The sequence below is a fragment of the Crocodylus porosus genome, unplaced genomic scaffold (assembly GCF_001723895.1).
Source record: "Crocodylus porosus isolate Cpor-Errol unplaced genomic scaffold, CroPor_comp1, whole genome shotgun sequence".
Classification (NCBI taxonomy): domain Eukaryota; kingdom Metazoa; phylum Chordata; order Crocodylia; family Crocodylidae; genus Crocodylus; species Crocodylus porosus.
Genome location: NW_017728950.1, coordinates 1,963,217 through 1,989,016, shown reverse-complemented (window position 1 = coordinate 1,989,016; position 25,800 = coordinate 1,963,217). Strand labels below are relative to the sequence as shown.

At 41.2% G+C, this 25,800-nt stretch overlaps 2 protein-coding genes across 5 annotated transcripts in view; one reads left to right on the top strand and one right to left on the bottom strand.

Moving 5' to 3' along the window:
- Positions 1-5,190, top strand: part of CDC14B (cell division cycle 14B) — a 76,494-nt gene extending 71,304 nt beyond the window's left edge. Inside the window, exon 14 of the mRNA XM_019554856.1 lies at positions 4,460-5,190. Within this exon, the coding sequence (XP_019410401.1) occupies positions 4,460-4,508 (49 nt within the window). The 3' untranslated portion in view covers positions 4,509-5,190. The remainder of the gene's footprint in view (positions 1-4,459) is intronic.
- Positions 14-25,800, bottom strand: HABP4 (hyaluronan binding protein 4). 4 transcript variants are annotated; one of them, XM_019554867.1, is made up of 8 exons: positions 25,321-25,800; positions 15,964-16,114; positions 14,999-15,160; positions 14,747-14,818; positions 11,870-11,953; positions 3,472-3,640; positions 1,510-1,689; positions 14-587 (listed from the first exon to the last, which is right to left on the bottom strand). In XM_019554867.1, exons 1-8 carry the CDS (start codon positions 25,667-25,669, stop codon positions 531-533), a joined length of 1,224 nt encoding a protein of 407 aa, XP_019410412.1. In that variant the 5' UTR covers positions 25,670-25,800; the 3' UTR covers positions 14-530. The 4 variants fall into 4 exon arrangements, with proteins under 4 accessions (XP_019410412.1, XP_019410411.1, XP_019410413.1 ...); XM_019554866.1 differs by having other exon boundaries at positions 1,507-1,689; positions 25,321-25,797; XM_019554868.1 differs by having other exon boundaries at positions 1,507-1,689; positions 25,369-25,669.

Genomic DNA, 25,800 nt, shown 5'->3' with positions numbered 1-25,800 from the left:
ATTTACATCCAAACCAATGAGCAGTTTTCTTTATTTGCCAACTTCTGAAAATTGCTGTGTATTAACTGCTTAAAATATGCAACGGTACATTTCACTCAATGAAGTAAGGAAAGCAGCTTTCAAGTCCCTATAGAGGGTTTGCTATAGAGTCCCAATAGTAGACCATGTTGTACAGCTTACATTTCACTGTGCTTTCAAGAAAAAAAAAAACCCTTCAGTATAATCTCTATATACACATTTTAAACACTGTACTGTTGAACTTTTATTTGAAATCCCTTGAGTATAATACCATAAAACCTTCACACAGTTATCTCAAAGAGAGGCAGATGCTGGAATCTGTAGCAGGATCCCTGTCATTTAGTGTCACAAGGTCATTGTTCTCAATAGCATGGGAGTGTAATAGTTTCACACAAGGTGGGGGAGGAGGGAAGAGGGGGGGAAAATTTCCTGTAGACTCAGACAATCCTTTCCCACAGCAATGTAAAACTGGTCTCTTCACAGCTATGCCAAAACTGGTCAAGACAGTTCTTTCAAGCTAAAGCAGGAAAATCCTCAGGATCATCAGGATTTGGAGCAGCAATTTGTGTCTACAAAAAGAAGGAAAGGAAGGTTAGGGGGGGTGGGGAGAACCAAGAAAGGTACATTGCAGGTCTCTGCTTTTTGGCTCAGGCCTAGTTTTCATTCACAAGATACCAAGCACAAAAGATGAAAGAACTAAGAAAAGAATACTCTTGAGTCTTAAGTATTTTAAAGCAGGGATGCTTCCTCAATGCAAAATAATAAGAAATACGATATTTAGTACTTAAATCATTTCCATTTTGATAGTCTACCAATGATGATATTCCTTTCATGCAAGTGGCAAACATGCCTCCTACATCTAAGCATGCACCTGACCCCATAAATTAAGTAAACTCAGTTTGGGGGGCAGGGGGTGTTGTTTGTTTTGTTTTTAAGAACAAGAGTTTTGATTAAATTTTAAAATTGCAGTTATTCCATCCTGCATCCTCTCTTCTCAGCAGAGTGACCATAACTTTGACCCTCTGAATACTAACTTTACTAGTATTTCTCCCCGAAGATGAAATATCAGGTTATACTGCAACCACACTATGGATCAAGAAATCACAAAATCTCACCGGACTCACAAGCAGAGATCCTAGTTTTCCATGGAGGGGGAAAAAAAAAGCGGAAAAATCTCAGTTTAAAATACACAGAAGTCCACATATTCCCACAACCTACCGAAAGTCTGGCAGTGTCCTGCAGTGAGCAATGCAATTTCTGCTCTCTCATTTATGCCTGCTGCTGATTGGCCAAGAGGCAAAAACTGCAGCAAAAATAAGAAAGCGCAGAAATGGCACTGCTTGCTGCGGGGCACCGCCTCACTTCCAGCATGTTGCAGGAAAACAGATTCCATGGTGAAAACTAGGATCCCTGCTTACGAATACTCCAGGGAAAAAAAAACAAAACACCCAGTATAAAGAAAAATGTATAGCCACAAAATAAAAGTACCACCACTTCTGGTCTAGGGCCTGGATCCTCAACTCTTCTGCCACGGCCACGGCCTCCTCGTGCTCCTCTAGACCCACGCCCAGGGCGAGGAAGATTCCCAAAGTTAATATCCAGCTGAGAAGTTATGTCATTAGCTGCTCTCCGGAAAATGTGGGAGTCGTCCTCAGAATCCTCCTTTTGCATCTATAACAAATATATCCGATTAGCTTTCCTACCTACAGCTTTACAACAAGAGGTGCTTTGCCACACACCAAACAGCACACTAAGCATTCAGAGTTCTTGACTACAGATAATTCAGCATGGGATGAGGGGCAGAAGAAACAACTACAACTTGTCTCACCTCTACAGCTGTTTGGAATTATAAACACAATTTCCCACGCTATTGTTATGCTATTAGAAGGGTGGACGGGGTGACCATAAAGCCCTCACACTGAGCAAATGCACAGTGGCAAGATCCAGGCAGTTTTCAAATGCGATCAAAGCATTTAGTATAGAGGATTATTTACAAGATACCTTCTAAATAAGCATTGGAAAGGTTATATGAAAGAAATAGTTAACAGCTAAGCTCCAGTGTTTTTATTGGACCATTTTTGTGCTGACCTTGCAATACAGCTATTGTGACAATTATAACATTCCCTCAATATTTTCCATTACTACCTTTACACCACACCAGTAGTACACAGGTATACAATTCAAACGCAGGGACTCATGACCTGCACTTGAAGTCCGATACACTGCCCATCTGATGCAATACTTGTACCAAACAAGGCAAGCCGCTACAGCTAAGCTGTGATTTTCACTGGTGTCCCTCGACACTGCCAGCTAAAAGTCTACTTAGGAATTATACAAAGACCTACACGCAAGTTTATTTTAGATCCAATTTAAGGCACATTCTCCAGAATGTGAAAATTAATTTCTTGCTAGACAGTTTTTGGAGGGCAAGGGAATCTAAAACCACACAAAATGTTTTTTTTAAAAAGCAAGCCACACAAGTACACCCTGTGGATGAAGCTCATGGCAGCCCAACAATAACTGGAATATGCCAGCATCCTAATTCAAATAAATTCATACTGCAATAGGTCATAGGAATCCTAATTAAGGACTGCAGCTCTCCCATCATGCTAGGCATTTAACACATACAAGTACTTCACTGACCACAAAGCTCTCCTCTAAGCAGTCTAGGTAAAGTCCTGGACCTAATGACATCACTAGAGCTATGATTTCACCATATTAAACTTTAGTTATAAGTACTATAGTGGCACCAAGTAGAAGAAGAGTTCCGAAAAAAGTAAAATAGTATAAAATAAGCTCTTCAGGGTTACTTGCAGGAGGCAGGACCATAACATCCAGAAAACCTTCAGGCTTTGTTAAGTTTTCCAACAATAGTTGCAATGCAACAATGACCTGATATAAGATACTTATAGCACCTGCACTAACATTGATGCTAGGAAATGGAATCTCTAAAAAAAAAAAAAAAAAAAAAAAAAAAAAACCACACATACGCAATGTGCATTAGTACAATGACAAGTAAACTAAATGGGTATTTGAAAATGTGACTCAAAGTTAAAACGTAAGAGATGCGTAGTGAACCGTCAGTTCTCTAGTGCCTAGTATGGAGCTCTCACAACTACATACAAGTGGCAGCAGCAAGGAGACGGACTTCCAATTTTGTTTTTAAGAATAAATCATGAAATGGAACTGAAACTTAGTTTAGATACACATTTACGTGATGCCAGGAGTTCATGTATAGAATGCAAAAAGTGATGCTTGAAGACAGGCAGGGGAAAGTAAATCAGTGATGGAATCGAAGGCAGGATTTTCTGACATTCGTGACTATAGCAGGTAGAAGTTTGAGTGCCGATTTCCAAACTGTTCAGGTTCATCTCGTTCGCTACTTTTAATACAAAGCCAGCTTCCTAATCCTGGACCAAAGTAAGTTTAGAGAATTCCTAAGGCAATGCTTACATCATCACTATATTTTGACTTGTGAATCACCACTGCTTTGGAAGGAACAGTGGATTCTGGCTTCCGGATGTTGAATTCAGGCTTTGGTCGATTCTGTTGCTGAAGATTTTTCCACTCATCTAACGTCATTTCTTGAACTACTTCTTCCACTGGCTCCCCTTCAGCAACTCTAAAGGTTTATAGTTGTAAAGTAAAAACCATTAGCTTGTAACATGCCAGGTAGAACAAAAAGAAAACAAAAGAAAAAAAAAACAAAAAAAACCGAACAAACTTTCCCTCCCACTAATCTCTAAAACAAAGGTACTTCGACCAATATTTCTTCTCAGATGATTCTCTGAGCAAGAGTATTTCCCAGGAACTTTTCATGATATTTGATCCAAGCCTCTTAACTACTTACTACCCACTAATTTCCCTCGTTGTGGTAAGACTCCAACATGTCTGTATAACCAAAAGGGTGAAGGACTGAATTCCTGATGACAAGCAGTCTGGCTTTTAACCTGGCGTATCAATCACCCTCAAGTTTTGCTAGTAAACCTACTCCTAGCACAAAGATCAGGTTTTGTTGAGTTATTCAGGACTAACAAGTTAAACAAAAACACTATTTCAGGAGTTCTCTCACTTCAAAAGAGATCCCACAATGCGATTTTATAAGCAATTACTATTTGCTTCAATGGCCTTCTATCTGAGAATTCCATAACATTGTACTTTATTCTCCTCACCAGCTCTTATGCACATCAGATAAATAAGGATAAAAGAGAAATCTTGATTGCACAGTTGGTAACAAACCATCTGGATCTAACACTGGAGCCATCTTTTTCCTCGTCATGGCAGAAATGGATTAATTCAAATTGGCCAAGGGTCAATCAGGTTAAAAAACTAATACTAGTTCTGTCCAGGGGAACTTCTAGAACATGGCAGAGAGTCTGCCTTGTATGAATTGACCATTTTTCTGACCTTCAATAGATGTTTCTGTATCTTATCATTAAAGTATCCCCAACACTCAGGCTGCTGGAAACCAAAAAGGAGCTTCTCCATAAGAAGCTGACACAAACTACCTATCATCCTTTTACGCAAACCAGGACAATCCTGTCTGGCACAGATAATACTACAATATGATCCATGCGATTTCCTTTTGGGCCCACTTCGAAGCTACGGCTGCTGCAGAAAGCTATTGCCTGTTTTACAGTATTAGCTGCAGAGAACGCTTAATATATTTACTTTCTTTATGAGCCTATTTTCTTCTGATTGTAGATCATAGTCTTGATTTTGATCTACAAAGTTTCTCTTGATTCAAATCATGGCTGCTTGAAGCTCTTTCATTACACACCATTGCAATTATTGAAAAACAGTTTAATCAACACTGAGTTATCTTAAAAAGTTATGTTAGGCCATATATGGAAAAGGCCTTTGCCTCCCAGCCCTGTTTACCTTGTTGGGAAAGCTCAAGCTCAAGGTTTTTTAATCACCATACACAGTACAGACAGAAGAGAGAGACCGATTTCCTGCTTCCATGTCAAAAGGAATGCGGGGAGGGTAAAAACTGATAGTTGCACGTCAAGTATATTTTTACATGATATGAGTGCACCTCGTAAATATTTGCAGGACACATTCTGTAATCAAGTAGTAAGATACAGAAAAAGTAATTTAAAAATTTCAGCTTCTGGATGAAAAGGGTTTTGTTTGTTTGTTTGTTTTAATAAAGTCTGTTAAAACAAGTTGCATGGACTTGATATTCCTTCACTGGGAACTGCGCTTGCCTACGTTTGATCTGAACTGTCTATATATACACACACCAGGTTACAAGCAAGGTCAGTCAGTACAAGACTGAAAATTGTTTAAGAGCATCTAACAGTGACCCTTGAAGAGTAAAAAGCAGTTTCGAAGAAGGAAAAATGAGCTAATCCATTTATTTGCCAAGCTGAAGTGAGGAATAGTGGAAATTAAGAAAGTATAGTGGAGAATGAAGCCAAAAGATCATGTCCCATAAATAAGGACATAAATGATTTCTTCTTGTACCCTCCTTTTCCTCCCAAGACTTACAGATATTGGTAGAGGAGAAAGATTCTGCTACTTAAGAACAAGTGATCATTTTGAATACCAGAAAGCTCAAAAAGTAAGAGGAACCTATAACATTTAATAGGCAGAGATCTGAATCAAAGCCAGCCTCATGTCACTTTCCAAGCAAGCATATTGGTATATACATTCTAGAGACATCAGACAGTGTCATAACCAAGGATCCAGGTTCTCCGTTTCCCACAGTAAAACAAAGTAAAACGCAGATTTCCCCCCTTCCTGGAGTAAGATGCAGATTTGTCGTTTTAACAGAGAAACCCACAGATTTCGCAGTTTTGCCATGAGCCCTCTACCAGCTGGCAGAGTTGCAGTTTGCAGGGGGCTGGAAGGGAGGAGGAGGAAGGCAGTCAGGCAGGGTGCACCATGTGCATGTACATGCACATGGCCCCAGGCAGCCCAAAGATCAGCTCCCGCAAGTAAGTGCAGGGGTGAGGCCCCCACAGAGAGGGAGGGAGGGAGTTGGGCAGGGCTACAATAAGTGCACTGCATGGGGCTTGGGGCCAGGCCACAGCGCACGGCTGCAGGGCCCCAGTGAGGAGCAGGACAGGGCCTTGGGCAGCTCCCCATTGCTGCGTGCACTCCTGGGAAAGAGGGGGGGGGGGTTCTGTGCTCTCTAGACAAGAGTGTAGAGTGGGGGTGCACTGCAAGCTTGGGCTTCCCTTCCTGCTGCCCTCCCTGGGGGCCTCTGCAGCCCAGCAGGTGCAACCTGGTGCTGCAGGGCAGAATGCAGCCACACAAGCAAGCTGCTTGCAGCTGTGAGCTCCACAATGCCCTTGTGACACGTCCCCAGCACATGCAATGGCAACAAAGGCAGCAGTGTGGGGTTGTACCCATCACTGCAGCCCCACACACAGGGGATGCGTCACCAGAGCAGCACAGAGCTTGCAGCTGCAAACAGCTTTCCTGCGCAGAGGCACTCTACTCTGCAGCACCTGGTCACACCCAAGCTGCGGAGGCCCCAGGGGAGGACAACAGGGCGGGAGCCCACCGTGCGCACCCGCTCCCACCCCTTACACAGATCTCAGGAACAGTTTCCCCCTGCCTTTCAGGAGTGCATGCTGTGGCGCAGAGCTGGCACCACCCTACCTGAGCCCACGGCAGGCAGCAGAGGGGGAGGAGGGAGCCAAGCTCTGCTCCGCTGCAGCAGTCACTGCCTTCTTTCAGGGGCAGCAGGCTGCAGACCCAGGTCCCTGGCCCCACAGCCCTGGCAACTGGGGGCACCCTCCAGCAGGACTGGGAAGGCAGGGGGCAAGCAGCACTAGCAGATCTGGGGGGCTAGGAATGAAGTGAGGAGCACCAGCAGGGCTGGGAGGAGCCTTTAATGACATACTTTGTGATTTTTTTAAATCAGGGGAAACCAGGATCCCTGCCCACAATAAGTCAGATGATTTAGGTCGGGGTTCCCAACCCCTAGGCCCTGGCAAACTGTGGACCGGCAGCCAACCCTCTTTTATACAGAGTATAGAAAAGGGTTAGCCGTCTGCCCACAGTAAGCCGGTCACTGCCGGTCTGCAGTTTACCAGTCCGCGGTCACTTCCGATCCATGGTTTGCTGGTCTGCAGCATAAGGTTGGGAGCCCCTGGTCTAGGTCAGTGGTGGGCAACCTACAGGCCACGAACCCACTGGATCAAACCTGTGGAGATGAGATTTCAGTGATGGACACTTCCCCCCCATCCTGTGGTGGGGAAAAGCATCTAGATCATAGTGCCCCACTTCCTCTCCCCCCACCTCTGACCCTAATGGGCCTTTCTAGCCTGAAGCTTGAAAAACAAAAACAAAAACAAATGCTGACCACTAACTTGGAAGTACCAGCTCTCTAGCAATTAAGCAGTAAATCCAGATGAAACTCTCCAAGACCAGCAACTCCTATTATCAAGACATGGGAAAGAGGAACATACATTTAGCATTTTAAATGGACTTCTAGTGCACATCAACTGGGCACACACAAAGCTACCTGTTCAATATACTGTATTTATTCAAATAAAAGACAATGCTCTCCTCCCACCCCAGTTAACAGAGTACCCATCTGTGCTGGAGGGGGTAAAAAAAAAAAAAAATCTTGCTTTAGATGCAAGTACTGGCCTACATCAGGTTCAGCTCGACTTTTGGCCCCAAGCTCTGAGCTGAAGCCAGAGCTAAGCTGTTACCTGCCCCAGGCTGGGAGGAATCATTTGGCAGGGGAGGGACTTTGCAGCCAGGAGACTGTGGTGGGCAGAGGAAACAGAAGAGAGATGGAGAGGGGCAGATCCACATATACAGCTTGGAGTGCAGGAGAGACTACACAACCTGCCCCTCCACCTCTCCCCAGCTATCCCCTTCCCCCCTTATCTTCTGCTCTAGCTCAGGTCCCTCCAGCCCCAAACAAGCTGGCCACTTCTCCCCGACCAAGCTGGGCTGACGCTGGGGTCACTGCTGTTGCTGACTACTCAGGACCAGGAGCAGAGTTTCTGCAGAAGGATAAAGCAAGGCCAGGGATGGAGGGGGACAGACAACAAGGGGCAAAGGTCTGCCTCCTTGTCTACCACACCACAGCAGTGTGGAGAATGGGGTGGAGGGGATAGCAAATTTACAAAAAGGCAGCCCCCTAACAAACACATTCTTTACATGGAAAATTACAACAAATGTATAAAGTTTTTCCACGTATAGAATCTAATTATGGGGAGGTTGTCTTAAATTCAAAAGGGATTTGGGTAAGTATATAGTATACCAAGTCATCTTCCCATCCTTCACCATTATTGGTTTGCTCTATCCACTTGTTGCATGTTGTCATTACCCACGTTTATAAGTTCCTTTGCTAACAGGCAGTGAAATAAGAGATACTGCACAGTGTTCAAGTCCCTGATTAGAGCTTGTCAACACAACCAATTAAACAAAGTTGCAACTCAATTATGGTTTTTCTGGATATATTTAAGTTTCTAAAAATGGCTCCTATTACTCTTTTTCAAATGTGTTCATAGTTCTCTGGGGCTTTGTGTAGTTAAGGTTTTTTCAACCTTTTTACTTTGTATTAAGGTATTTAGAACATCTTCCTCTTTCTTTCTAATTCTGAGCAGCCTTTTCAAGATGAAGTATACAAAATGTGGAGCTGGGAAAGGAACTACATCCAGTATGGCTGCATTAGTAATTTGCTAGTGACAAACAAGCCAGGGAGATGCTTTAAAACACTGCTAAGACTTAAAAAACAATCTTCTACTAGCAGGAGATATTTATCTTCCATTGCAGAGATTCAATTTGTACTAGGCAGCTAGTTGATGAGTCCAATTCAAAGAGTCCCAGCAACAGTACATTCAAGGGCCAAAGTATAATGCTAAAAGAAAATAGCCAGATGCTGAAGAAAAAAGAAAAGGTTAATCAAGATGCCAAGAAACAAACTTCAGCCTGCTTTAGATCTGAGACATTCCCCACTACCAATTTAGCAGAAGAATGAGAATTGTTAAAAAAAAAAAAAAATTCCTACAAGACTCCGTCAATTCTATTGATTAACTTCGTATAACGATTAAAGGGTAGTCGAACGGATCAGTGAGGTAACACGTGTGAATTGAAGTTTTCCTAAAGAATGGCTAGGAGCACATATACTGGCACAATACTTAATTGAAAACTGATTAGATGCCAGAAAACAGCTGGAGGGCAGACCCAATACCAGGTATAAAGATTAATAAAGTAGCAAGGATAGCAACAAGTAGGGAGAGGAACTTATAAATAATTAAATCATTTGCATGCCAGAAAGCATCAGTCCATAAATGAATTTTGAAGATTCCTAACAGAAATATTTCCAAATTATAAAAGCAGGATTACAAAATGACCAATATTTATTCATATTAACCTACCTGTAGCACAAGACATAATATACACACTAATAAAATGAACGAAGTTATGAGGCTTAAGAAAACAATAGAGATAAATTACTAAATAGACCAAACAATTTTGAGGTATAGGCAAAACAGAACTAGGATAAGTTACACTAAAAACCAGATTAACTGGTTTCCTGGCAACACTTTGCAAGTAGAAGTTTAACAGCAACACTGACAAGGTTTTAGGGATGACAAGTTTACACAGCTTGCAGAGAAATGCTGTTAAGATTTCCCAGGTTATCAAATTCAAGCCCAGGAAAGTAAACGGTGTATCTACAGAAAACTTAGAACTAGCTTGTTTTAAAGGACTGGCGGTTATACATTGAGGCGGCGAGGAAATGACTAAAATGGATCTTCCAGGCAATGTGTGAAAACAAGCAGTCATGAAAAAGTGGCTGGAATTGCAAAAATAGCCATGTTCAAGAGTCAAAAGAGCCTTGACACAACTTTTCCCCAACCCATTTAACAAAGCAAAAACAGAACTGGGGTCAGCTGTGCTACCTCACCTGCCATAAAACAGCAACTCGAGAGAGCAGGCACACAAACATCCCAAAAACTAGATCGTTAAGGAACCCAGAACAGGTAATTGTTGTTTAGAATGCTTTGAAATGGCAAAAGTTATCACTTAAAAAACCCAGTTCCAGTCAGACTTTGGGCAAGAGGTGTTATATATTGGGAATAGCATTTATTGATTTGATTTCCCACACCTAGACTCACATCACTATGTTGTCATTTTTCAACCCTTAGGCAGCTGCAACAAAGCTCCAGCTCTGAGGTCTGGAGGGTGGAAATAATGTTTTTAAATCTGAGATACTATACAAAAGTCAGTCATTCACAAAACCTGTACCACTGTGCATTTTTGCACATGTCTGTGAACTCCTCCCAACTTCTGAACTTTCATTTAGAAGGAAAAGTTTCTAGTCATCCTGTCTGCAAAATAATCTCATCTGCACTATAGCCAAATAGTCTCAAATGGCACCAAAGCAATAAACTTGTGGATTTAATAATTCTTTATAGTCAAGAAGCAACTAGCAGACTTGGGCAAAAGCCTCTGCCTGCTACTGTTGGATATACTTTTCATGTTTATGTTCTATAGAAACCAATGTCAGAACACAAATTACAAAGAGCCATAACAGCTGGATTTGATTTCTGCTTCTACAGCGTGGAAGCAGATGCAGGTCTCTGAAATTACTTGTGCCACTAGACAAGTCTGAAGGCACTGAATTGCTGTTTTGTTAGATTATACTGGTATGGTGCCCGCTCATTGTAAGAGTTGTTTTATTGCCTATATACCCCACATTAAGTTTCTGGAAGTTCAACAACCTTAATTTAATTTAAAGAAAAACCCTCCCTCAGCCCCTCCTGCACCATTACTTTAAGTCAGTTTTAATCTATACATGGTATTGATTTAAAAAGTCAGAAAATGTTATACTTGAAGTAGTGGGTGAACGTCTTTGTAAAGAACATGCATGTGCAAGTGATGTGAAGCAACAGGCAACTTAAGCAACTAGAACTCCAAGTTCTAAAATTATATATTTAAAATTAAAACTTGGAGTTAGTTATCCAAGTACTGTATTTATAACTAGATAACTATATCTCCACCTCCAAGTCAGCCAAAGGAGAAAGTTAGTTGTTAGAAAACTTCCTCCTAAACTCAAAGGTAAGATTTGGCTGGATCTCTACTTTCCTATCACAAGTCCTTAACTACAGGTTATTTGCTACAGTGTTTAAGTTTGAAATATTTTAAAACAAAATCTGGGGCAAATCACAGGTTTCTGAAGCAAGACTTAACAGTTCTCACATCTGACACCAAACAGGAGCAGGGGACCAACTCCATTTACCTTTGTTTTAAGAAATATATTTAAGCAGTAGAGATTTTTTGTTGGTTTTAAATGGGGTGCAAGAGGAAGGCTAACTATGAACTTACAGGTAGGTCAAGGGAAACATTTCCTTTATACATCTCCTTAAATAACACCCAACTGATATGAGGGAAGTTTCTGATTTACCCACCGTACTTGTAAAGTAAAGTGAAGCCACAGAGTAAAGTGACTGTGCTGCACTAGATCTTAAATTAAAACAGCAACATGTAGCATGCTGTTTACAGTCCTCACAAAATTAAAAATGTTTAGGAAACAGTATTTAGTTAAAAATGGAAGTTTACAAGAAGCCATAGGAATTTAGATTTTTATACACATATACATAAATACATAAACCGATACTGCCACTACTTCGGACGTTGTTTCTCCAATATTTGTATGGAAGATAACACTTAAAGGCCCCAGTTGAGATAAGGACACCACTTTGCAGGCAATATAAGACAAAGTGTGCAATTTCTGGTGTGTTTATACGGCATCAGAAAACCCGGCAAGCCTGTAAAGACATGCCCTTAGGTCATCCCCTTACAAGCTAATAATTATAACCAATGCACAGTTTTGTCTGAACATCTTATTTCTAAAATGCAAATCAGACTATACTTGTTCACAGATTCTCCTTCAGGCGCTCCTTGTTGTTCCACTGTTTCCACAGTCTCTTCCATGGGGGCAGTCTGTTCCATCTCACTATAAGACAGCAAGAAACCCAGTTGTTCATATTGGGGGGGAAAAAAAGCCTTACACATCAATGTATTACTTCCCTTACAAATATCCCTATCTTCATATTCTTTGACAAACTCTGAACAGAATTCCATGGGGGCTGCTACAAAAAGATTTTACAAACTGACTGATCACCCAAGAAAATTAAAGGAGACCAGTTTGATGTAGTAAGTAGGTAAGACTTGTCTATATAAAGACAAACAGTGGAAATCCTCTCTCTGGAAGTACTACCCTAGAAAAAGTGGAAACAAAAAGCATACTTGTTAAGACTAAGACAAAAAAATCCAGAATGATCAAATCTAAAATCACCATGCTATATCATTCTACAGTTCTATGTTAGGCCAACATTAAATTTCACAGTTATGCAATTATCATAGAGCATCTTTTCTGTAGCTTTAGTATCAGTTCTTAATCAATGAAAAACTGGTAAGGGGAAGCTCAGACTTAACAGGAAAATCCTGGGACATCATTCTTCCCTTGTACTTGGCCTTGGTGAGGCCACAGCTGAAGTACTGCATCCAATTCTGGCTCCACAATTCAAAAAGGATATGGAGAAGCTTGAGAGAGTCCAGAGAAGAGCCACACGCATGATCAGAGGTCAGGAAAACAGACCTTATGATGACAGGCTGAGAGCTATGGGGCTCTTTAGCCTGGAAAAGTGCAGGCTCAGGGGTGACCACCAGGATCTGGGGGAACGTTTGTTCACCAGAGCGCCCCAAGGGAAGACGAGGTCGAACGGTCACAAACTCCTGCAAGACCATTTCAGGCTGGACATAAGGAAGAATTTCTTTACCGTCCGAGCCCCCCAAGGTCTGGAATAGCCTGCCATCGGAGGTGGTTCAAGCACCTACATTGAACACCTCGAAGAGTAAATCGGATGCTTATTTTGCTGGGATCCTATGACCTCAGCTGACTTCCTGTCCTTCCGAGGTCCCTTCCAGCCCTAACATCTATGAAATCAAAAATAATAGTAGCACTAGGGTTGCAGGGTATATGGGTGCAATGTGCATATGCATGTTATTTTGCTCATTCATCATGTAAACAAACACTTCATTGGAGCAATATTTATCTTAATTATGCCCAATGACGTATTAAAATAGAAAGCATTGAAAAACAAAACAAAAAAACAAAAAAAACAAACAAACAAAAAAAATGTATAGCCAGATAAGAATCACCACACTACTAAAACTGCAAATATTCTTGACCTTTATACAGTTTTCATTAATTCCATGAAGTCATCTGTCTAAACTTCTTTTGGAAAACCATATTACAAACTGGTGGTGTACTACCAAACAAAAAAAACAACACAAAACAAAAAACCAACCAAACAAGTATTGTCCTAGATCATTTCGATTATTAGACTTCATGGGGTATCTCCCATGTTTTACGAGAAAGTAGTAGCTAGAAGTACAGAAAGCCATTTGGGTGTTGTTTCACATACCTAGCTCCCCCTATTATTGGCTATTTAAGCTTCCAATGGAATTTGATATCCGAACATTTTGGATATTTTTTTTGTTTTAGTGTTTTAGAAACACCTTCCAATTTATTATAAAATTTAAAAAAAAAATAAACAAACACTATTTTCTCCCCTGTACTTGATCCTTGAAAATCTTATTTCAAGTTAGCCTGAAAAAAATCATGTTTTAATAAATCTAACAAAGCTGGTTATATGCAAAAATGTAGCAAGTTGCTCATGAGAAATCAATACGGGTAAAAATAGGCCTGCTGTACCCTGGAGTTTCACTACCCCACACCACCATAAATCAACTCAAGAGGACTTAAGTAAGCAACTTAATCCTGTCCTCTCTTCTGGAGAAAAGTTGCTGGGGAGAGCCAACTTATCCACTCACCACAATAAAGTTTAGCTGAAATAGCCAGTAGCACAGCCAGTAGTCAAACAGGCCAGCAGCCCTAGGTGTCAATTTAGAGGTGCCAGAAAGACATCCTCCAGGCACTTTGGGCAGCAGGCCCTGTGTAAGAGGAAGAAAAGCACTCAAAACCTCTCCCCTGACCTACAGTGCTCAACACCTAATTCCCCTCTCCATAGCACCAAAATTCTTTTTTACGTCTCAAAACTGCATCATAATTCCAAAGGAACCACATGAAAGAATGAAAAATGCAGCTGGTTTCAAGGCAGAAAGAGATTCCAAACAATAGATTTAAATGAGTGATTATCAGCCAGGGTGAGTTCCTTTGAAGGGTGTGATGCAATATTGTTTGGTATGCACACACCTACATGATTCACAAGAAAAGGCCAGAAGAATAGGAATCAATAAGAATTCATTAAATCTAAAATATTGACCTGTTGTGATCTTTTAGTTCTTTGCAACATTTTTCTACAGTCAAAAACAACAAGTGAAAGCTGAGACAGCATTTTCTGAGGGGTGCCTGGAATCTAACGAGGTTGAAGACTACTCATTTAGATAAAGATGCATAGAGCTTTAAGGAAACGTTACTTTAACATTGTACATAATTTTCATAAGAATGTATTTTTCTATTTACTAGGGCACTGAAAAGAACACTACATACATCACTCTAGTCAACAGACTATTTGGCCATGGGCAAGCAGTTTTGAGACATTCTCCTTTGGGCTAGGACCTACAGTCTCAGCAAACAGAAAGGCAGGCTCCTCAGTGTTTTTTGTGGGCAAGTTCAACATAACAGGGGGAACACCACAAAGCATGAATTACTGAAAAGTGGGACCAAGCCTATTACTTTATAGAAAGTGTCAATCCAGAACAGGCCAAACCTGTATTGTACCTCAGATCATCTTTAACTGTTCCCCAGTTGCGCGTTCCACTTCCACCCCTTTTGTCTTCTGCTCTGATTCCTCTAGAGACAGAAACAGCATTCTTTTTAATACTGAAAGAACTTCCTTTCTTATTGACGCAAACTAAAAAACAAGAATCTGATGACACCCGTTTCACCCAAAAGAAATCAGTATTTTGGGTATATTTCACACAACTGTTTCCAATACATTAGATGACACCAATAGAGATAAGAAACACCTACGTTTTATCACTCCCACTTTGCCTTTCGAATTCCCGCTTCCCTCTTTGGTCAAAACCATCAAAGCTTCGATTTATTCCACCACCTCTTCCTCTGCTTCGCATGCCACCTCTTCCTCCCCCGCGTCCTCGCATTGGCCTTTCCCGGTCAAATCGGTCTACTGGTCTGAAAGAAGAAGGCAAGTCAGGCTATATCTACTGAAGAGTTAAGAACTAAAACTGTGGTGACATGAATACAGTAGTCACTGTGATAAAGTAACTTGATCTCCAAATTAAAATGACCAGACTCTTTTTTTTTTTTAAGATTATACCTTAACTAACTCTCATATGGCCCCACAACACTTTGTCAACTTTACAGCCAAGAAACTGAATATGAGCAGAAGCACAAAACTGCACTCCTTCGTTACAGCTGCAGGTTAGTTTTACCCATCTGCTTTGTTCTTTAAGGGTAAAACTATTTTAGAACCGATTTCTCTAGATGTACCAAAAACCTTCATATTTTGATAGGTAGTAATAAACCCTAATTTTTTTTCCATTTTCATCTTAGAAATGTGCATGCATGTTTTCAAGATTGATCTGTCTTTTCATGATAGGCTGTCTCATAGGTGTTAGAAACTTCTCTCTGTCTTTATACATATAGACTGGAACAGAACAACTTGTGTTCACTGGCAGAGAGTAGACAGCATAAGAAACAGCCAGTTTTTAAACTAAGTTTGCTAAGGTGAGATGGCATAAGTCCTCACCCCGCCAACCCCACACACACACACACACACACACACACCATATATCCCATGATTAAAGAAACTAGGGGAGGCAGAACAGTTGTGCTGTAGGGTCTGAGCTTTCTTGTAATTTTAATTTGTACTCCTTACTGTAATCTTGATGTCTAAACCAAGCAGTGCCCATAAGGGACTCTCAGAATATCCAGCCCCTTGAAGAACACTTTGTCATTCCATAAATGGTACATACTTTTCCACCGAGAATTCCATTTGTCTTTCCATGTCATAGGGACGGTATTCCCTGAAAGATGGTCTCCATTCAGTTTTTTCTTGTTTTATTTCGGCTCCCCTATTATCATTCCATCCTTGCTGGTCTCCCCGTTTAGGGGCTCGCTTCTGGCCTGCAGAACACAATTAAGAAGTTAAAATTTATGCAAAGCTAGTGAATAAAATTGCAATTACCAGACTATTGGCTAAAGTGTATTGGCTACAACTAGCTAGACTCTGTTTCACCCCACCCTATATTCCCACCAACATACTTTCCAATATAAGCTGTAAGCGATATTGTAGTCAGATAAAGTGTTTGGCAACCATGAAACCCTATTTTCAATTAACCAAGTTCAGTTGTCTTTGTTACCTCCCTGTCCCCACAACTATAATCTCATTCTTGGAATAGCAGAAGCAACCAATAAGCCAGCTCTCCCTCTTGTACTCTCAGTAATCCTTTTGCTGCATCCAAGTAGAAAAAAGAAGGAACAGCCTGTCTGGAATAAAAGAGCAAGGAAAAAGTTTATAGGCTATTGGAGAAACCATTAAGTGGAAAGCAGCAGGGACAGAAGTCAAAAACCTGGGAGCTGAAAAAGGGCAGAGACCCCCACATGACCTAATTCCTCTAGAAGTGAACCCAGGACTCCCAAGTCTGTTCTCCTGTACAGCAAATAGCCATGAAATCCATGGGCAAAAGCATAGGTGTAGACCAGGGGTTTCCAAGCTTTTTGAATGTGGGGCCAGATCATGAACCTTTTATCACCCAGTGGGCTGGCCAAAGGACCACACCCTCCCCAGTTAGGAAGCTGCTGAGGGGCTGGGAGAGGGACAAGGGGTGGGAACAAAAGTAAACAGCGTTTACTTTTATTTCCCGTCGCAGCACCTCGGGCCTCAGAAAATGGCTTGGCAGGCTGCATGGCAGCCTGCGGGCCGTATGTTGGACAAGCCTAGTGTAGACAGGTAACAGTTATGCTTCTCTAGGAATACATAGATGTAAGCAAATTAAATCTAAGATAAAAATTCAAATGAAACTGGCTGAAAAAGTTTAACTCCATTTACACCAGTACAACATAAATATAATAACAATTTCTACATGCTCCTGAACTGTTAAGATATTTTATATCCTTTTTAAAAACAAACATTTTTAAAGTGAGGGGTGACACATGTCTGCCCATAGCAATCCACCATTGCACAAGCCATCTGTCACTCCACTAGTGCAAGTACCAGGAACCTATGCTGTCCACTTAAGCTTCAACCCAGAACATGAACCCTAGGATCAGAAGACTTGCCCAGGTAACCATTATTTGGCCACTTGTACATACGCAGTATGGAAGTCTAACTGTACAATCATGTACTTCCACCCATCGCTACGATCCTTTTCTTCCTTTTTCTCCAAATGCATAAGACCATTGCCTATAGGACACTCATCTCAACTGAGAAGGTTGGAAGGCGTGTAACAGATGAAGCAAGAAACTGCATGAGTCTCCTATTTAAGGCAACTGAACATTACTGCTTCAGAACCCCTGTGATACTCAGCAAGTTATTCAAATCAAATTATTTAGTCAACTACTAACTGGGGATTCCTCATTTTAAGTGCCTAATGCAAAACTACTATTGATAAGTCCTGTGCACTTTCAACTCCAGCCAAACTAAATGGGAGTTGATCAGTGAAAACATTAAAGTATTCTGGAAAGTGCAAGGCATAGCTGTGTCCACTAATCTGAAATGCCTTACTTGAGATGTGACAATTGTGGCTTCTGCCTCTATAAAATGGGAATAGCAGCATCTTAAATTTCATAGGGGCACAGTTGAGATTAATTCACACCACTAGGGAAATGCTCATATGGAAAACAACTTTACTGTCAGCAGGACCTTAATGGTATATAGTAAGGTCCAATGTCACAGGCTGGAAAGAAAATACTGAATAACTAGCCATTCATTGAAAGAGGCAAATACTCTAGTGGAAAGCATGTTATCATGAACTTGAAAATATGTTAGATGTCCACAAGAGGACTGAAGGAATATTCTAGCACTCCCAAGAGATTCAGGGCTTAATTTTATACTGGATTTCATCATTAGCCCACTGAAGCTTTACTACAGTTCAGAGTTGCAATTTTGGATTACCTTACCTTACCTAAAGATGGGCAAGGTAAGGGAAAAAAAAAATATGGACACAACCGTCCATGGGAGACGTGATACTTAACATATTAACGTAGATAACGTAAAATGTGACCACACATAATAGTAAGAAAGACATTTCTAACATGCACTCCAGTAATAACTTCCTTACAACTACTGTTTAGGATTTTCAAATTGGAATTCAACTCTTCACTGCATACAAGTAAATAACTGGTCAGCAAGTCCATTTTGAGTTCAAATCCTGGTAGTCATTAGAAATATTTTCTAGTTCAATTAGATTTGTCAGCTGAGAAAAAGACTCATCGAGATTTAGTATGCACACAGAGAGAGCCCCTTTCCATTCAGTCTCACCATTAGCCCCATCAAATCCACTCAAACATTCAGAGCACTACTTACAAATTTTGCTTAGGAATCAAAGCTAGCCCAGATGCAGGCAAAGGCCAAGTTATTTTAAAAAGGTTTTCTATCCGATTGTCCAACACTGTTTAAAAACACTTCCTATTTTATTTTTCAGTACATAAGCCAATTTATTGCATTTCACTGCTTTAGTCTGGATAGCCACAGACAGCCAATTTCACTTTGATTCAACTGTACTGATACAATTGTTGCAAACACCACAGATGAGGATTTAAATCCCAAAAGCTTTGTTCAGGATGCTTACAGGCTCTATGAAAACATTTCTATCCATTTTCTAAAATAGAATCATAGACCACTAGCTTTATTAGGAGAGTAATGAAATGTGTGCTTGTTCCTGAAGGAACAAAGAATATTCCTTTTGGAATACAGAATATTTGTGAACCCTGAATCCAGGGCCTAAATATATAAGAGGGAAAAGAGAAAAATCAACATTTGAATCACTGTAAACCATTCATATATTTATCATTAGTGAGGAGTAATGACACCCTGTTGTTTTTGGGAAACCTAATGATTCCACAGAAGTTTACAGGACTGCAAATGCAAGAAGCATACTCCATGAGAAATAAAAGTTATTTCAGCTTAAAATTAGAATGCTCTAGGCAACTCAACCTTATATAAGATAACTGACATAGTATCCTGAATACAGAACAGGAACCTAAAGCAATGTACAAATTGAATATAACCATTTGAAATCTGACTGAGATTTAGTCATGGACATACATACTGTGTATCCATAATGAAAGGACATTATCCATCTGCAACTGAACAAGAAATTTGTATATGCTAGGTAATGCTAGAATTTGGCCAAGATGGTTAATATCTCCAGCGAGAGTTACTTGTTAACATAACAGGAGCTGTTGTTACAGCCACAGTAATGCATCTTCTCAGAAAGAGCACTTACAACACTGACCTTAACATGGGGCAATTAAGAAGCCTGTTACATATGTTCAGTTCTCCACAAAACAAAAAACACTCTGGAGCAGAGTTTTAATATAGATTCTAAACCTTATGGTCCTGAAGGCTAACTTTCAAAAAAAACCCAAAAACACAAAAAAAGCAACTGATCCAGGGAAGTTTGCATGAAGTTATAGTACCAGGTAGATCAAAACAAGTGATTCTGAAGGACGTTAAGCTATCCCACTCATCTCACTGAACTGTTAACACCAAAGCTTGATGAGAAAATTGCAACATTGCAAGGTATTACAGAAAATGTACAGGAGCAAAGCAGCAAAAAGTCAGCCAACTACAACCCAGGCTCCTACTGAGTTGAAGTGGACAAACTGGGGAAGTTGGCTGCTCTTACAATTGTTCAGACCAAAAAGGGAGAATTCAAAGCCTCTTCCATTCTCTTCCCATAAGCATCACTATTTCAAATCCCTTGAGGATCTCAACACAAAATATGCACTGAAGAAGCTTCCCCTCATAAAAACCTGCAGCACAAGAAATTCTGAATTTAGTGAAAGATCAAAACAGATCAAATTATATATTAGAGCTGGCAGGAATACCACATGGTCTGGCCTGAAGGAGGGGGATTAAAATGGTTGGTAATAAATAATTCTAGGATCACTACCATAAAATATGGCCCATAAAAGGGACATTAGTTTATTCCTGACTCAGTAAGTCAGAAGTATTAGATTAATTTTCTTCCAAAAATGGTATATTGCATTAAAATATAGTAATAAAGACCACAAAAAGCTCACTCTAAAATCAGACAGAGATGCATGTAACTGTGCATGGGCAAAACTAGTTTTTCAAAGTTGTTTACAGAACCCTAACATTGGACTTGGCAACCTAAATAAATCCTTTACATGCAACTGCTTTAATTACTTCCTACTAGAAAGTTTCCCCATGATAAAGAGATTTAGATTTCTCTAGGTCACGCAATATTTCAAAGGAAACTAAAAGAAAAGATACAAAATCACAGGTTGAAAGTATTTTCAATATGCCAGCACTCAGTTACAAAAATGCCAACAATAGCTTTCCCTGCACAATCCCCATGACTACATATCTAGAAAAATTATATTCGAGTGAGTCATTTATAAATATCACTGACTACAGAGTTCACACAATTTAAACTTCCTCAAAACATGCAGTACCCTGTTGCTCTACGATGGTGACAACAATACCATCAGTCAATCTTAATAATCAGGGATTATGTCCCAGTTTTGCCACCTCCAGAAATTTCACAACAAAGGCAGGAAGGAAGTCATTTAAAGTGTTAGTAAAGAGATTTTGGACACTTCAACTAAACAGAGCTTTTTTATTAATGCAGCATCAGCAGTTTTAATTTGCCTGCATTGGTAGAGAATGCAAGCTCTACATTTTACTGGGCCTTTTCAAAAGAGCTGGCAAATGCAATTTGCCCACAGCTCTAAGAACAAATGTTAATTAACATCAAGATACACAATTACAGATGTCACACTACCTACAAGAGTTCACATCCCACATCCAGAAATACAAAGTGTTCAAGGCCTAGAAAACAAGAAATGTATTAAAACAACAAGAGTTAATATCCATGCCAAAATCAGAAGAGTAGGGAAGGAATATAAATATCCTAGTCTGAAGAACAGAGAGATGTTCTAAATAAATAAATAAGTAAATAGTAAGATAATTAGCTACTCCCAAAAGCTCTGTTCTCACTTTGTCAGATACTTCAGAAAAGAGCATTCTGGACTCCCAAGTGATTAAAAAAAAAAACCCTGTGCACTAAAGATACCTTGCAGCTTTTACAGATTTCACTAAATAGAGCTAACCTGAAAGTATCTGATTTTTTTAAACAACAGCTGAAACAAGGTAAACAAGGCAGGATTTATACAACTTTCTAAATACAAACAGAACTTCTCCTGTAACCACCAAACCATAACATTAAAGTATTAAACTCTCAACATAAAGCATCTGAGTAGTCTGAAAGCTTATTTTAAATTCAGTATGTTTTGAATCAACACAAGATGTTCAAGCTGGTAAACTTCAAATCTTTCTGAAAAAAGTCTTTAACATATTAAACATGAGCTAAGTGATTTAGCAAACCATTTGCCTGGAACACACTAAAACTAATAAATAACTGCTTCTTGCAACATTTAAAATCTGAATTTAAAGAAAAAAAAAAAAGTGTCAAAATTACAGATTTTAAACCCAATCAATACAAGTCAGTTTTGATTTTTCAAACAGAAGGCGACTAAATGCCTTTGAGAACCTGGACTTACCTCCCATCAGTTTTGACACAGTTAAGCACCTGAAGTATGTCTACATGGCACAAAGCAGTACAATCCTGCTGGTTTCAGAGCTAGTTTGGATATTTCAGCTCAATACACTTCGTAATGGGTATATACATTAGTGCAGGGGTGAGCAAAATGCAGCCTGCAGGCTGGATGTGGCATGCCAAGTCATTCTATCCAGCCCACGGGGCCCCTTAAAAAAAATGTTAATATTTTACTGCCCCCGGCCGCCCATCATGCAGCTCTCAATGGCTTGCCAAAACTCAGTAAGCGGCCCTTCACCCAAAATAATTGCCCGCCCCTGCATTAGTGCGTGAAGACATGGGATCCCCACATAGCACAGCATTATTAAACACAGTCATCCTTTACACACCTTTGGAGGATTTGTACACACAACCCACCTAACCCTTTCTAGTTACAGTGAGCCTAGAAACATTTCAGAATGTCTTCATCTTGTATTTAAAAAACAATTCTAAGTATACACCACTAATTTGCAAAAATAAAATTGCACTCTTACAGAGATGTGGGCATTATTCAAAACTCTATGGTTATGATAATTCAACTTAAAAATAAGCAAAAGCTTGGCATATTCTTCCAACCACTGGCAGTTCCCTGGATCCTATACCAGATCCCAAAGGGCTTTCAATTGATGAGGTTCCTACATATTTCAGTTACCCGCAGGAATAAGCCTGGAGTTTTGGTAATCTAAAATTACAGTTCACAGTAAACCACGATACATTTTTCAGTGTTGTCCCTAACCAGTCAATTCTGCAAGGAAAGTACATATAATTTACCCGTTTACCTGTTGTGCAAATATGCTTCACTGCAGCTGTAGCCTTGCGTCTTCCCCGAGTGCTATTGCAATCCCCTTCCTCTGCTTTCCTCTCCCTGCCCTGTGCTCCCTCCCATATCCACTGCAAGCCACACTGAGGCTGCCCATGCCACTTATGGCACATGTGATCCAAGGTGGCCAACCCTGCTTTAAGACACAGCAATACTAGGGACCACTATCTTCAATATTTGACAAAATATTTGTTTTAGTTTCCTGAGATCTGGAATACAAAGGCCTTATTTTGATTAGCAGGCAATATGTGGAATAAGGCACCCTTTCTTCTCTGCAGAATGGCTGTAGGTTAGTGGCTCTCTGCCTAGGAAAGGATGGGTTTCTCAAAAAAGATGTCTTCCGGATATTGAGGTTGCAGGCAACATTTACGTAGAAAGCCTAATGGCTGTGACAATATGATTGCACAGACACAATGAACAATGCTCAGGACCCACATGCACAAAGTGATGTCAACCCACCAAAAACATCAGAACACAGAACCCAAGTGTTAGACTAAGTTCAAAGAGCACTTTCCCTGCCCTATGAAGTCCTACAGTTGCAAATGCAGACAGAAAGGTATGTCTTGAGAATGATGCTATTAGTTTTGTGGCAGCACTGTAAAACAGAAGAAGTACATCCTCTTCTCTGCTTCATACTTGGCAATTATGGCTTCACATTATGGAGCTGTTAAACATCTCTACAGTATCTTCTTCCTCTTTATAAAATGCTCCCATACAGTGACCTGAGGCTGAGTACCAATGAACTCAAAGACCTCAAATACATCAAAGTGCCCTCAGGTACATTTTCCAGCTCTGAAGTTAATACTCCCAGGCATTTTGATGGAAAAGCTGCCCTGCCAGACTGAGAAGAGCAAGATCTGCACTGCAGAGGCAGCTCTAGTATCAAATCACTCTGCAGTCTTGGGCAGCTCAGATATTAGCTTCCTGGAATTGCCCTTTGAAGAATTCCAAGCCAGTTTAGCCACGTTCATAGAACTCTCTTTGCAATGCTCGTTCTTTTTCTTACATTTGTTTTTGACCAATGTCACCTATACACACACAAAGTACTCACACACACACTTTAACTGGTATAATGCAATGAAGACAAGGGATAAACAAAACACATTAAAACCCCATCCATGGACATGCATACCCACAGAGCACACACTGCTATTGACCTGAAAAGTTTAAAGTTTTAGAGAGCTCACTTTGATGACTGCATTAACAAGAAAGCATTCCTGAGTACGTGAAACCACTGAAGACTGCAAAAATAACAAACTCTGGCCATATTACACTATAAGAGGTGCTACAAAAACACTAGGTAAATAGATTTTGAGTAGCAGCATAGATGCTAGAGTACCAGAACAAACACCTAAGTAACAAAAAATACCCTACTGTGGAATTCTTGCAATTAAGACATCACAATGTTGGCAAACATATCTAACTACATACAAGTTAGGGGCACCATTAATAAGAGAATATGTTAGACTGAAGACTGAAAGGGACAGATAAGCCTAACAAATAAGATGCTCTTTTGTAAACCACGTTGAAGAGTACTGGAGTGCAGCAGTGTGTGATACCCATTCAATCAACAGGACCCAAGGAATTTTGCTAGTCTTGAGCTAAGGAAATAAGCAGCAAGCATACTGGGAAGCATTTAATTTCAGCCACTGCTGAAAGGCTTAGCAACCAATCAGGCAGATCATGTGGCCCAATACAGCTGTGATCATCAAAATCAGATCAATCCAGAATTCATTTCACTGTCTTTCTCTACAACTGTTTTCCCTTGCTCTTGCATACCTCAGTTCCAGGAACAGACTTCTACTCTTAAGTGATTGAACCTTCTTTTGACATGGCCTGGATTCAGCTTCAAAATGCCAAATGAAACAAAACAAAACCAGCATCACAAGTCACTAGTCAGCGCTCTCCTAAACTCTTGATTGATGCACTTTGAAGAGTAAGTTACCTATGCTTTGTTACGTTTTTCTCTCCTTTTTGATTTTGGAGTAGTTTCACTGCATCTGAATATGGTAAATGTCCATGGTGTCTCTGCAGAACTGACAGGTTGCAAACACTGCTTGGAAAAGTGAATAAAGGCATCACAACAAGTGAACTCGTAACATTTAACTGGGCTGTCTGGCCCTTCCCACAGCAGACACTGAGAATCAGAACTGTTTGGGCAACAGATGATTTCGGGAGTCCGTGAGTGTTCCTCTCAAATCATTAAAATGGTGTCAACTCAAACACAAAGATTAAAGTCATGTCGGCAAAGATCCATGACTTCCTGGACAGTCTTGCTGCTTAAAATTTGGGCCTTCTGGCTACAACCACACGTGACAGGGGCTGATAACCTGATAGTCTATAGAAAAAACCAGCCCAGGTAAAGATCATCAAGGCCTGGCTGTCAGCCCTTTACAATACCTACAAGCCTAGGACATGCACTGGTCTCAGATGCCAAATACCGCCCGTGGATGTTCACAACACAGTTACTTAGCGGAAGGGGGAGGGGGGGAGCAGGATTCAGGACTATACTGGATTAGACAGGAAGAAAGATAGAAACAAGAGAGGAAAAGTACTGGGGGAGAAAAGCAAAACCCCAAAGAAGTGCTTGAGAGGAGCAGCAACACGCTGGGGGGGGGGGAGGGGGGGGATGCGTGCTCAACACCCCTCCCAGTCCCGCTGCCCCGGGCATGGTGGGCAGGGCGATGAGGCCTCCACCTACACCTCCCCCCACACCCACCAGTGACCTTGGCCGTGAAGGAAGAACCCCCGCCTCCCCCAGGAGAGGCGCGCACCGGGCTGCTGCGGCGCGGCGGCGGCAGGAGGGCTGTCCGGCTGCCTGCGCTCCCTCTGCGCCTCCCGTCGCCCTGCGCCGGTGCCGGGGCGGAGGCCCGGGGCGGCCTTCCTGGTCGAGGCGGCGGCAGCGGCCTCGTCGCGCTTCTTGCGCTGCTGCTGGCGTCGCTCGGCCTCGCGTAGGATGTCGAAGGGGTCGGACTCGTCGTCCAGCAGCTGGTAGAAGCGGTTGGCCACGGCGCAGCCGAAGCTGTCCTGCATGGCGGCGGCGGCGCCGGGGCTGCCCACGGCCCCTTTCGTCATGGCCAGGGGAGGGAGCGGGCTCCGCTCCACTCCGCGCCGGGCCCGGCTCGCCTCGCTCAACAGAGAGCCCGCCGCCACCACCACCCCCACGCCATGGCCGCTCGCCTGCCCCGCCGGCCAATCCCTGCCGC